Source organism: Nanorana parkeri, unplaced genomic scaffold, assembly GCF_000935625.1.
Source record: "Nanorana parkeri isolate BGI_ZX_2015 unplaced genomic scaffold, ASM93562v1 scaffold90, whole genome shotgun sequence".
Lineage (NCBI taxonomy): Eukaryota > Metazoa > Chordata > Amphibia > Anura > Dicroglossidae > Nanorana > Nanorana parkeri.
This window is the reverse complement of record NW_017306358.1, coordinates 1,984,429-1,999,107: the sequence shown is the minus strand read 5'-3', so window position 1 is coordinate 1,999,107 and position 14,679 is coordinate 1,984,429. Positions and strand designations below refer to the sequence as shown.

Below are 14,679 nucleotides of genomic sequence, written 5' to 3'. Positions count from 1 at the left end.
CCCTATTATTTTCAAATATCTAGCAAGACTGGCTACTCAAGTTTTATTATGTAATGGTGTGGTGTTACACCAACTGATCATGCAAGTGCTGCAAGTACAACACCCTTCTAGCTGTCCAAGAAACAGTATTACCTTTATTTTTATATTGAGATATCAGAAAATAATTACCTCACAAGTATGTCCACCTTTAACTAAATTTAGGCAGGAAATATGTCCCTTATCAGTGCTGCCACTTCCAACCCAAACAGTGGGATTTTTGACACGGGAACTTGTTGCTGCAATGCATTCAGCTGTAAGAGGGCTCGGTACCACAAGGTTTCTCATTAAACAAAGAAGTTCTGCAGAATTTAAAATCTCATAAACCTGTACAAATACAGAATAAAAGATCTTTTTTGTTAAATATCTTGAAAGAGAACACAGCAAAATTATTATTCTGTCATTTCAGTATGTCAGGTATGAACAGAACCTGAAAACTAGCTCAGTCATGAAGGGGTTAAAAACAGTGCACCAAGTACTCCTCTGTAGTCTCATCATATCTCTAGTACCCAGTCAAGATCAAGTTATCAAGAATCCCTAACTGTGCATCAATGATTAAAAAAAAAACCTTTGGTGATTTCATGTAGCTAGGAATTTTCATCGCTATCCAAGTTTTATAGGTAAATTTTAATCTGCTAGAATTCTGTACTGATTTCAGAAATTTACTGTAGCCAACATAAGTAGGTCCTGTAACTGTCAGAAACATTCTTGGGGTGTAAGTAGTAAAGAATTTATGAACGCTTTAGTAAATCCCACAAATAAATTAAGTGTTTCTTGATTACCCAAAAATCCAAACACCAGCTCCCTACAAGATACAATACTTACTTCTTCCCCAGGCAGCAAGCCTGAACTACTGTCTTCCAGTGCTAAGATTTATGGAGTGTTGAATGCCTGCCTCCCCCACCACGAGCCACGGTTTCCCTCTGCTGGCCCCTATGTCACTGCTGAGTCCTGTAGGGTCATGGGGGCCAGAGAATGGATTCACTAATGAGCAATGCCAGCATTCAACATTCCCATGAGGAAGGTTAAAGGTTCTGCTGCAGATTGTAGCACTGAAAGACCAAGGAGTTAGGACTTACTGCTCAGGGGAGAGATAAGCATTCACAGTATTTTATTGCAAAAAGCCAGCATTTAGATTTTTCATGGAAACCATGTGCCGTCCGTCCGTTTTTTTACTACGGGCGGACGGCAAGAGGTTAAACTCAATTAAAACAGCCTTTGGTCTTACAAGCTTGTGTTTTATTTATACACTTGCGGATTATAGTACAAAACCCTTGAATTTTCATTGCACTGCCTAAAATCTACTGGTTTTAAACCTACCAAAAGCATAACATTGTTTAAGAATTTACATTCAAATACAGAGTAAGGATGGAAAAAATGCACACTATATGCGAATGGAGGTAAATGCAAAATATTATCTCTTTGTTTTCATTCTTCCATCAAGCAATCCCAACTTTTGAGACTGTCACTCTGCAGCTCCCTTTGTCTGTTGAAGATTATTCACAGCTTTTAAAAGGCTAAAACATTATATTGAAACAAACTAAACATGGGCAAGAATGTTAGCACACCACACTCAATATACCTTTTACCACAGACTTTAACTGTGTAAGCTTTAATTATAAGATGTTCCACGTTAGCTTCTGGACAATGACAAAGTGAAAAGTAAACATTTAAATTGTGCCAAAGTATCAGACACCCAGACTGCACACTTAGTGACAAAAACAAACAACTGCCAGCTCAAAGCAAACATATTTTGGAACATTGGATGCAGGAATTGTAATAAAAAGCAACCATTTAAATGACAATTTAAGGATTAAATATGAAGCGGATACTTTTGCCTCGATTATCCAACAGTGTGCGTCATTGTTTAACACAGTAATATATCATACACAGAGTTTACATCTTTACATTCTTTGGCTTTGAAAGAGGGCTCAAAATGTGGCTTCAATCTCCATTGCTACCGGCCCAATGTTATCAATGAGCAGTCTCAAATATTTTTAGCCAAAATAACCTTGGCACCCCTTGTATGCTTGTTTGTTAAGCTATGCGGATAGTCCAGGAGATATCAAATTTAAGGTAGTCCTTGCTCCTCACCTTATTTCAAGCTCACAGACTGTATTAGCCTGTATAATGGCTCCCCCTAATCTCTGACAGTTTAGGAATGGATACTTTTTTAAAAATTATAATCTTAGATTTTAAAAACTCACATTGTAGGGCCATTGTAGAAATGTAAAGCTTTGTTGGTGCCGTTGCTTAAAACCCCATGCTCCCATCTTTTTTTCCCAGATTAACATCATATGATTTGATTATATATAGGGTATTTATTATGTTTTTGTGTACAAGGCCAGATTTAAACTCATAATAGGTGTAAATCGCTGATTTTTCTTTTTTTGGTTAGTAAAAAAGGCCAGTAATCAGATATTTACACAGTGTAACTAGAAAGGGATCAGTATAAAAGTATTATAAAATACAATACAGGTTTGGAAGATCAATTAGTTATGCCAAGATCTATTTAAGGTTATACATTTATAAATGTTCGCTCTATCGACATTTCATAAGCCATGTTAAAATTTCAGATTAATTGTACAAGTTTGTGTTATAAATATGGTCGCTATGTACGATGATCAGAGGCTGTTTTTCTCCATGTCAGAGATTAGGGGGTCGGGGATTTTAATTAAACTTTTGTAAATTTAAAATCCTATAAACATAAATCTTAAAGAAAGATCAGGCACAGTCATGGCTGACGTGGATTTGAAAACTAGCAGACTCTGGTATTGTCATTTCAAGCCTGACTTCAGCACCTATTGTACTACTGACTCTTGCAGGGATGGTTCCAGATTTAACTGAGCAAATGCTTGTTCCATGTCAGATATGCACTTAGTGGTGCAGCCAGGATAGTAACAGTCCTGAAGCCTGCACCTTCAACAACATATATGTTCCCATACTTCTATCCTCAAAGGTTATTTGGCCTTCTACATATAGTAATTTTTTTCCAGAATTCCTTATGTTGGCTATAGTTCTATTTTTTCCAGCTAGTAGTTTATTTATGTTGTTTAGTATGTCATTTCATTTTCATGTCACTTCTAAAAAGTGTCACGTTTCCAAGTATAAGCTCCAGCAACATTCACTATGTATTGAAGCAATTTGACTTCCATATTGAAGCATCAGTGGGAATTGATAACTACACCTTCCTTCCCTTCATCACATCCTGTTCAATCATGATTGTGGACATAGTATCTGTTTACTATGTCCTCGATTTATGAATGAACAGGAAGCCTCTGTACTTCATGTTCCTTGACTGCTCGGGTTGGAGAAAAAGAGATTGAGGACTCTATGTTCTAAATCTCTTTATTTTTATTTCAAAAGAGAAATATCAGGTGTCTGTTTAGACCCCTTATATATCCCCAAAGCCCCTCACAATAAAAAAAGTAATAATAATTTTAAAAGAGTAGAAAAAAGTTAAAGAAATAAAGCTGCCCTCCCCCAATTATTTAAAAAAAAAAAGAAGAAGAAAAAAGCACCATAAAAAGTATACCTTAGCAGATGTGGGACGTTCTTGAGGATTTTCTTTCAAGCATTTCTTAATCAAAACTTCAACTTCTGGCCAGGGTGCACAGTTATACTCTTTGACTGGATCTAGAAAACAGTCATCCATAATTATATATTTAAACTCTTAAAAGGACAACACACACATATATATATATACATACACAAATAAGCATGTGAGAGTAGACAACTCTTGCCTCCGGAGCCACCCCCCTTTTTTTGTTGTTGATGTTTTACACACATTAAAATACACATTGTGGGCCTGAAGATTAATTACAACCCTCAAAACATTATATTTTTTCTGAAAGCAGAGATCCTGTAGAACCAAAGTTATATATATTACACAATATTTGTGCTGTTTATCAAATTTACAATTTCATAATACACTCAAATTAATGTAAGTGAACACATACACAATATAATAAACAATTATTTGGTTCAAAAAAAGGGGTTGTGTTGATTAAAAAATCAATACCAAATATGTCAAGCCTCAAATTTCTGCAGACCTGTACAATGGCGAAAAACGACAGCACCCAAAATTGTCCATAGGCAATGTTTTAAAAGCCTTTACAGGTCATCAGTTTAGCGTTTACAGTGAATGTTGGCCCGAGAATTATTTTCAGATACCAAAATGTGTATGACATTTTTGTAAGCACGTGCCTCCAACATGCACATTTCTGTTTATGTGTGTGTACATAGGGACAGGATATTTATTTTATACATCTTTCATTCCTTATACAATTTTTTTACATTTTCTTTACTTATTTGTATTCCCATCACAAGGGGACTGACAAGTCCCCTATATGATAGAAAAGTATAGGTTCTCCTTAAGGGAACATCAGGGAATTATTAGATCCATAATGTCATCCGTACACTCTGTTGAAGTCAAGAGTGTAAATCAAGACTGTGCATGAACAGCTTCCTCCCCAGCCAAAGCAGCTGGGAATTGACTGATCTGAACCTGGAGGTGCTCAAATCTGGGTTCATACTACCCAGGGGAAAATCAGCAAACGGGAAGGGGCACCTTCATAAAAAAGTAGATGCAATTGGGTGCGTTTAATTTCCCAACAAGCAAGCCAGCTGCCTGCAGTGAAAAAAGTACACAAACTGCTATAGCAGCCAGGAGTTTGTTTACATGCTGCTGCCATAACAGTTATGGCGTAATAGTTACGGCAGCAACAGTAAAAATGTTAATGTAAATAACCTTAACAATATGTGTCACAAATCATTTTTTTTTTTTTTTATTAATAGCTTTCAGCTAGCTATACAAGTACATAGGGAGCATATATTTTCTCATTACATATTATCTATCACGCTTCAAGTCTAGACTCAATTCCCTGACAACAATGTATGTGGCAGGGATTTGCATCTAAAGCAACTGCAGTTCCAATGGAACATCAACTTAATATCAACTTTAAAAATATGCACATTCAAAAGTGAAACTACTCCATTCAAAACCTGACTTTTATATAAGGTGGAGGATTAGAACGTCTGACAGTCTTTAAAAGCTGTGCTCCCACCGGGAAAAATTAACCTTGCCTCCTGATGTGTCCTTGGGAAAGAAAGTTTCGGGGAAATATCTTTTTTTCTGTCAACAAAGAGAAAAAAAACACCTGACAGATGTTTTAACCTAACCCCACCTCTACATTGAACTACAAAAAAAAAAGATTTGGCCTGGAGTTGAAATAGAAAGTTAGAAAATAGTACAGTATGCATATAAAACATGAGTCACATCAAGCTTTACTACTTCAAGGTTAACATTACAACAATAAACTCATATGTGCCCCAGGTTTAGGCCCATTTAAAATAATTATATGTATAACTCTAAATATAAGCTTACTGAAAATACACTGTAGTTTCCCATTCAAGTAAAAATTCATATAAACAAACATTCACTGCTAAACAGTCCAACATCAGCGTAATTAAAAATATAAATTAAAACATTGTGACAGATATGCTCTATTTACTGTGCAAGCCTGTGAAATTGAAATTTACACAATGTAGGAACATCCTAAAATGTCAACATCCTGTTCTAAAAATGAGGAAACTAATTGAAGAAATGATAATTCACTGAAAGCCACAAGTCCTAAAATACATTTAATGCAATACAAGATATGTTACCCATTTTATAAATCAGGACAGAAGGCATACAATTTTGATTATATAGTAGCAGTTACGTAGTGATTTTTAAAGTGTAACAAGTACCATGTACAAAGATCTGTTAAAATGTGTACATTTTTATTAACAACAATCTAAAATAATATCAGTCATAAAATCAGCATGTAGAAAAATAACCCAATTTAGTATATGTCAGATCATCCTTGTATCTTCAAAGAGTTATGAAGGCCACTGTATATATTACACGTTTAGTTCTATAAACATAGATAGTACTGTATCACAGCCGAAGACAAACAGTAGTGGTAGTGACGCATTTTCGCAAAATAAGATTTGCTTCAACAGACTTTACTGTATTTAGCGATACATATATCCATCCAGGGGCAGGTCATCCTCTATCTGCACCCTCCATCTATCGCCAGGCATCAAAGACCGTCTGACCCAGGGACAATAGGAGAATCCAGAAGGCTCAGAGAAAGATCTGGTATCCGCATAGCAAACACACTGGTCAGAGCTGGGGCTGTAAAGGCCTACAGTCCCAGCTCTGACCAGTGTGTTTGCTGATCCTCATCGCTTGGCTTGGCTACACAGATACCAGATCTTTCCCTGGGCCTTCTGTATTCCCCTGCATCCGCTGCAGAAACAATAATAAAAGTTTTAACGTATCTCAGTTGGTTTCGGAGAGCAGTACAGAGGCTAGAAAGATTAAATGTAAATAAATCTCCAGGACCTGACGGGTTACATCCAAGAGTACTCAACGAACTTAGCCAGGTCATATGCAGACCCCTGTACATAATCTTTATGGACACTGTAATAATTTATACGGTATCGATAGACTGGCAGCGAGCATATGTGGTAACAATATACAAAAAGGGCAAACAGAGTTAACAGGTAACTACCGGCCAGTCAGCTTAACATCAATAGTGTGAAAAATAGTCGAAGGCATGATAAAGGACTACATGCAGGAATTTGCGAATAAAACTGGTATCATAAGTAGAAACCAAGATGGCTTCATGAAGGACTGTTCTTGTCAGACCAAACTATTAACTTTTTATGAGGAGGTCAGTACTAATTTAAACAGGAATGTGGTGTATCTGGACTTTGCTAAAGCGTAGCAAAGGATAAGAGAATAAAACTTCCACTTTATAAGAGATTGTAGCAAGGGATAAGAGAATAATACTTTTTGGTCGCATTTTTGGGTGCAATTTTGGTCGCCAACTCTCAGGAAGGATGTCCTCGAGCTTGAGAGTTCAAAAAGGGCCACACCATTAATTAAAGGGATAGAAGGACTGAGCTATTTAGACTGCCTCCAACAATTGAATTTATTCTCCTTAGAAAGAAGACAATTAAGAGGGGAACTTATTGCAATCTTCAAAATCATCAATGGGGACCACAATATTCGAAACAAGTTGTTTTAACCGAGAACAGTACTGAGAACATGTGGACACAACAAGAGGTTCGAAGAACGGGGGTTCAATCTCAGAATGCGCAAGGTGTTTTTTTTTTACTGTGCGAGTAGTAATAATGTGGAACAATTCCCTTCCACTGGCAGTGAAATTCGCCGATAGCGTACATTAGTTCAAGAAACTTCTAGATATGTTTCTTCAGTCACTAAATATACAAGGATATGGGAAGTGTTAAATACACATAAATACACACACACACACACACAAGTTGAACTGGATGGACCTTGGTCTTTATTCAAACTCACCTACTATGTTACTAGTTACTCTTTAAAAATCCCTACATAACAGCTACTATGTAGTCAAACGGTATGCCTTCTGTATAAAAATCTGGGATGTGGTGTTAGGTGGTTGTGCCATCTATGGTGCTGTTGTAATTATTATGAATATATAAATCAGGAGAGTTTCAGCACTTTTATTATTTATATTTTATCTTCAACATTAAAGAAGAACGTGAAGGGAATAATCTTATTCTTAGTTTGTATATAGTTAATATTTTGAACAAGTAAAAGTGTGCTTTTTAGAAGGTTCTGAATAAACTGGCCTTGAACCGCTTTCATTTGTTCACAGATGCATTCTTGTATCATTAAAACTGTATCATCTTATCTCATTAGTAGTAGCCACCTGTGTGACCGTTCTATGACCCATGGTAGTATTTATTAATTTATATACATGATTTCTATTGGTTTATGCTCCTCCATCCATTTCTAAGACTTGTATATGTATCCCTTGTTTTACAATAAACCTTGGAATATAGAGTGAATACACAACTTGGTGTGACTCTTAATTCCACTAGTACTTGTCTGAAGTTGGCTGCACGATCGAATCCCGGGGAACTCTCAAATCTGAACCCTAACAGAACTCTGGGCAAAAAATAATTGTAACCCTTACAGTGCCTGTCTCCTCCTCTGCTCCAGCAATGGAATAGCCCTCAGCATCTCCACATCCCATACAATGTTTTGGAAGTAAAGACTAACAGGACCAGAGGAAGAGCGAGGGTGCATGGACCAGTCTAACAGCCAGCTGGCTCTGAAGTTTAGGTGTATGTGTATATACACTGAGTGGCCAGATTATTATGACCACCTGACGTTTGTAGGTAAATTAGCTATAATTTCACGATGAAGTTTCCTGAGGGGCAGACCATTATAAATAGGGAAGCAGGTTGTTTACCACAACAGTAGAAGTGATTTTTTTTCTGCAAAGGAACACACGAATTGGACAGTCAAGCATTGGAAAAAAGTCATGTGGTCCTCTGGATGGACCTTGGTCTTTATTCAAACTCACCTACTATGTTACTAGTTACTCTTTAAAAATCCCTACATAACAGCTACTATGTAGTCAAACGGTATGCCTTCTGTATAAAAATCTGGGATGTGGTGTTAGGTGGTTGTGCCATCTATGGTGCTGTTGTAATTATTATGAATATATAAATCAGGAGAGTTTCAGCACTTTTATTATTTATATTTTATCTTCAACATTAAAGAAGAACGTGAAGGGAATAATCTTATTCTTAGTTTGTATATAGTTAATATTTTGAACAAGTAAAAGTGTGCTTTTTAGAAGGTTCTGAATAAACTGGCCTTGAACCGCTTTCATTTGTTCACAGATGCATTCTTGTATCATTAAAACTGTATCATCTTATCTCATTAGTAGTAGCCACCTGTGTGACCGTTCTATGACCCATGGTAGTATTTATTAATTTATATACATGATTTCTATTGGTTTATGCTCCTCCATCCATTTCTAAGACTTGTATATGTATCCCTTGTTTTACAATAAACCTTGGAATATAGAGTGAATACACAACTTGGTGTGACTCTTAATTCCACTAGTACTTGTCTGAAGTTGGCTGCACGATCGAATCCCGGGGAACTCTCAAATCTGAACCCTAACAGAACTCTGGGCAAAAAATAATTGTAACCCTTACAGTGCCTGTCTCCTCCTCTGCTCCAGCAATGGAATAGCCCTCAGCATCTCCACATCCCATACAATGTTTTGGAAGTAAAGACTAACAGGACCAGAGGAAGAGCGAGGGTGCATGGACCAGTCTAACAGCCAGCTGGCTCTGAAGTTTAGGTGTATGTGTATATACACTGAGTGGCCAGATTATTATGACCACCTGACGTTTGTAGGTAAATTAGCTATAATTTCACGATGAAGTTTCCTGAGGGGCAGACCATTATAAATAGGGAAGCAGGTTGTTTACCACAACAGTAGAAGTGATTTTTTTTCTGCAAAGGAACACACGAATTGGACAGTCAAGCATTGGAAAAAAGTCATGTGGTCCGATGAATCACGTTTCCAGTTGCATCATGCAGATGGCAGAGTGAGAACTTGGTGGGAACAGCATGAAAGCATGCACCCCACATGCATGAGTACAACCTTTCAAGCTGGTGGGGGCAGTGTTATGGTTTGGGGCATGTTTTCCTGGCATGAAGGCGTGTTTCAAGAACATAAGGGCGAATTTACCTTGCTTAGGTGGCCCTCACAATCACCAGATCTCAATCCAATTGAGCATTTGTGGGACAAAGTTGAAAGAGCCATCAGGCAGCTGGTTCCACAACCATCAAATCTCACAGAACTGGACAGTGCTATTCATCAGGCATGGTGTCAGATTCCTCGCATCACCTTTCAACATCTCGTGGAGTCAATGCCAAGAAGAATCGCCGCAGTATTGAAGGCAAAAGGTGGCCCAACGAAGTACTGATGGGGTGGTCATAATAATCTGGCCACTCAGTGTATATATATACACACACACACACACACACACATATACATACATACATACATCTCTTTTTTTTTCATCCCTAGACAAAAACAAGCACTTTGGGATAAGCAAATACTGTCTAAATGCAAGAGGCATGTGTATTCTAACTTGGTATGCTTTGTGTATTTTTTTCTGTGTAGTAATCCAGTATGAATATTGGCCTTTGTACTAGAGATTTTGTTAACAAAGACCAATCCCTGCTACTCTGTCTCCTTGTGCAGAGATTGGTCTTGTATCCTCCCCATCCTAATTTTCTATAGGCAGTCTGTAGTGGGAGGACTTGCTGGACCCCTCTCTCTCGCTCTGCACAGGCTATGTACAGCACAGTGATAATGTCACTATCACTTTTACAAAGAAATAACTGTTTGCAAAGGCATCTGGTGGACACACAGTAGATGTCTAGCATTTGTAGATGTGAAATGTAGATTTTACTACTGGCTTTTTTTTAAATTTACACCTAAGGATCTATCTATACAGAGGCTAGTTTATGGTACATTATTTATCAATGTCATAACATTCTGTAGGTTCGAGGGGCTTTATCCATGGTAACTAAAGTTGAATGTGCAACACTCAACTCATGACCATGTGGCCTAGAGCGATGACAAATGATGCCAATAAACATTTATTTAGTCCAATAACAAACTTAATGCAAAAGTGAATACGAGACACTATACCATGCATAAAGGAATTGAGTAAGGAGTAGGGTGATGTGTTTGCAAGTCTCAAAAAAGCATGGTTTTTCCCTACATCTGCACCTAAGCAAATTGTTGCACAATACTAACGCAAATAAAGAAAGGGCAAAATGCCTGTTTTACTATAGGAATAAACTTTATATACAGTATCTTAGGATTCCAGGTTTCTGTACATTGCCCATAGATTCTGAATCATGTAAAGAGCTCTACTTCTCCATGTAGGTTTGGTTCTCTTAGTTATACTGGGCACTGTGGAATGGAGCAGTATGATCCATGTATAGAGCCAATAAACACTGTAGTGCTCAGGCTAATGGCAGGTTTTATACTCATTTTTTAATAAAATAAGTACTCTTACCAGGCAATTTTCCATTGATTGCAAGCTCATCAAATTCATTTGGAAACTTAAGTCCTTCAACCATCCTAGCGCCAGCAGTCAAAATGTCATAAAGCAACAGTCCAAAAGAATATACATCAGCCTGCTGGTTGTAAATAACATTTCCTCTGGCAACTTCAGGGGCACGGAATCCTGAAATAAAAACATAATAGTAATATACATTATGTATTCTGAATCATCTTGATAATTACCTTCACTTCTTCACCTAGCAGTAGGCCAGGGGTGACCATTAGGTCGATCGTGATCTACCAGACGATCGCAAAGTGATCCCTGGTAGATCGCGATGTCCTGTCCTCCTGCCGTGGGGCTTCTCTGGATCCCCGATGCTCTCCCCCATCTGTGTGCAGCGGGAATCCGAGAAGTGAACGAAGCGCTGCAGGCGATGGCGGAGCCGCTATCACAGCAGCACGCAAAGCGGTGAGGAGAGCGAGATGATCGGCCTGGATCTGACAGCCGGCGGCTCTCGCTCTCCTCACCGCACATGCTGCTGTGACAGCGGCTCCGTCCCCCGTGGCTGAAGTGCTTCACTCACTTCTCATCGGATCCCCCGCTGCCTCTGCCCAGGAGATCCACAGGAGAATCTGAGCCCCCCTGTGTGCGTGGTCAAGCGGCAGAGGATCGGTACACATCAGTGATATGTACCAAGCCTCTGTGCAGGACAAACACTGGAGCGATCAGCTGATCACTCCAGTGTTTGTAAATAACTGGGGACACATAGTACTATGTGTCCCCAGTTATGAATGAACAGGATGAGATTTACATCACTTCCTGTTCATTCATATGTTTCTCAATGGGGAGTAGCACTCCGTGCAGAGGCTCCTCCCCATTCAGAAACTGGATGATAGTAAATAGTTTCAGAATGAATGGGAAGCCCCTGTGCTTTCCATTCATTTAGAACAGAGGCAACAGAAAAAGAGATTGAGGACTTTGTGTCCTCAATTTCTTTTTCTATTTTAAAAAGGAAATATCAGGGGGACTGTTTAGACCCCTAATATTTCCCTGAAACCCCCCCCCAACAGTAAAATAAAAAAAATTACATTAAAATAATTAAAATTTCTGCATGCGTTAAGGGGCAGAAGGGGGCGTGGGGTTGTATTGAAGTCAATGGCACCGCAGCCATGCCCCCCACCCACAGTGCGATTGCCTGCCTGCATTCCGGTCCAATGCAATCTGCAAAAATAGTGCTTGCAGCATGTTTGCAGATCACACTGGACCGGAACGCAGGCACTTATGTGCCTGCGTTCTGGGTGCGGGCAATCGCACTGCGGGTGAAGGGCGTGGCTGCCCTTTTGTAGTCAATGGCACTGCCAAGCTCCCCCTCCCCCCCCCGAATGCAGGTGTTTTTCCGTTGGTAGATCTCATTAAGCTTGCCATTTGAAAAGTAGATCTCCGAACGAAAAATTGTGGGCGCCCCTGCAGTAGGCTAATGGCAGCTGCCTGTATCCCTATACAGTGAACATAGAGGAGACAGTGTTAAAGCAGACCTTTACCAATATCTTTAAAAATGACAAACATAAAAAAGGGTATAAAATTCATTTCAGTACAGCGCTGCATGACGGAATAAATGTCAGTTAAAGTACCGCAGCGCTGAATACTGAAAAATGGCCTGGATGGGAAGGGGGTTTAACACCGCGGATGTCAACTGGTTAAACTAAATAAATGAGACAATATCAGGTGCTGTGATAAATGTAAATTCCTCTCTGTGACACAAATGTCTTTATTCCCGGACTGTGAATACACACAAAAACTTTTTATGAGACATAAAGAGTGAAAATGAGGTACTATTAAAATTAAGGTACCATTTATAAACCAATAATAGCAGTGAAAACAATAATGTCCATAAACATTACACACAGTGTGTACCGCAACTATATACAAATTAATTGTGGTGATGCGATCCAGTGGATATACAGACCTCAAAATATTTAAACCGCGAGGTGTTCAGAAACCAAAAAAATCAAAATCTTTATCCACACTTATAAAGTGTAAACTATAAACTAATAACATAGATTTTTTTAAAGGGTTGGTAATCGCCCTCCAATTCTTTAATTAACGTGCTGGTGCATAAAAAGACTGATGCATAAAAGGGATCTTCAAAAAGGTGTTACACACGAAAATCCATACTTCTAGAAAATTGCCGGCTTTGTATTCTTTGCATGCCTCATTTATCTTTTTTTCCCCATTCTTCTGACAGTGGCAATGTTTACTAAGGGCAGATTACTAGCTCTCATATTACTTCCTGGATTTCTGGCATATGTGACTAGGACATGTGACCATGCTTATCATCTCAGGGGAGAAAAATGCCTTTCCCTGAGAACTCGTGAGATTACAGATGAGATTTCCAAGCAATGCTCTGGTGATGACAAGGCAATCCCAGTGTGCATTGTGTTGGCAAACTGAAGTAATTTGCACTTCCAAAGCAGTAAGTGAAAGCTCTGCAAATGGAAGTATTTCACAATCACAGCATTTTACACCTGACATGTCTGTTATTATTAATCATCATACATAGAGGGATACTATGGTAGAATTTGATTTTCGAGTGTAAAGGTCTGCTTTCACCCAATTTTCTATCTATACATCCATGCTTGTCCTGACTGTTATTCTAGATTAACAGGTAGTGGTTTTTCTGTGTGTGCTATAATTAATGAAATAATTCAGTACCCTATCACTGGAGAAAAGCTACCTTCCTAATGAATACATTTTTCTGCCCTTTTAGTTAGTGATTTTTTTCCCCCCCAATAAACACGCAATTACCAGGAGTGCCTTCTGAGGTTTTAATTCCCATTCTGCAACAGTACTGCGCAATTCCATAATCTGCAATCTTTGCAATAACAGCAGAGTTTGGATACAAAGTAAACAGAAGAACATTGTGAGGCTTCAAATCCCGATATATGATCATTGCTGAATGAAGATACCTTGTTGGAATAGAACAAAATAATATAATTCAATATCACTGTACGGTCAAGAAGCAATTCCTATTCTGCAGGATTCTAAATACTTCAAATGCAATTGATGTACTATAAACAAATCTTTTAACATATGTAAACTACATAAACATGATTTGCTTGCATTTAAAAGCAACAGTTGCTTTGCTTTAGCTAATCATGGTGGTCATCAGACTTTACATAGAAAAAAGACATTTGTTATACATCTTTAAATGATAAATCAATTTACACACAATTATGACTTACCTCAGCCCATCAGCAACATGGACTGCTATCCTGTGCTGAAGAGTTCTGGTCAATGAACCACTGTCTTGTTGTAGCAGACGGTCAAGAGAACCTTTAGGCGCCAATTCCATCACCAACATTCTAGGCCGAATACCAGCCGCCAGCAAACACACTAAGCTTGGATGATGGAGTTGACTAAGTACAGTCAGTTCCTGCAGAACATTGACAAAAGGATATGAAACAGAACTATTACGTTACGTGTGATAGGCAATTTGGATAACACCTGTAAAATAATAGGATTTTGGTACTCACCGTAAAATCCTTTTCTCTCCGTTCATTGAAGGACACAGGGAACAGATCGGAGATCATGTACTGTTTGGGAGAGGTCCCTGAGGAGAGGCCGCAGCCCTCACAGGGCATTGCAGTCAGCTTGTCCCCACAATCCATGTCCACGGCAAATATATATGCCAAACCAGAGCCCCAGCACAGGAAAGAG

At 38.5% G+C, this 14,679-nt stretch overlaps 1 protein-coding gene across 1 annotated transcript in view; it reads right to left on the bottom strand.

The window, feature by feature from the left end:
- LRRK2 (leucine rich repeat kinase 2) overlaps window positions 1-14,679 on the bottom strand; it is a 149,608-nt gene that overhangs the window by 23,309 nt on the left and 111,620 nt on the right. The window contains exons 42-46 of the mRNA XM_018552518.1: window positions 14,205-14,395; window positions 13,768-13,928; window positions 10,975-11,145; window positions 3,572-3,672; window positions 169-363 (exon numbers count right to left, since the gene is read on the bottom strand). Coding sequence (XP_018408020.1) covers window positions 169-363; window positions 3,572-3,672; window positions 10,975-11,145; window positions 13,768-13,928; window positions 14,205-14,395 — 819 coding nt within the window. The remainder of the gene's footprint in view (window positions 1-168; window positions 364-3,571; window positions 3,673-10,974; window positions 11,146-13,767; window positions 13,929-14,204; window positions 14,396-14,679) is intronic.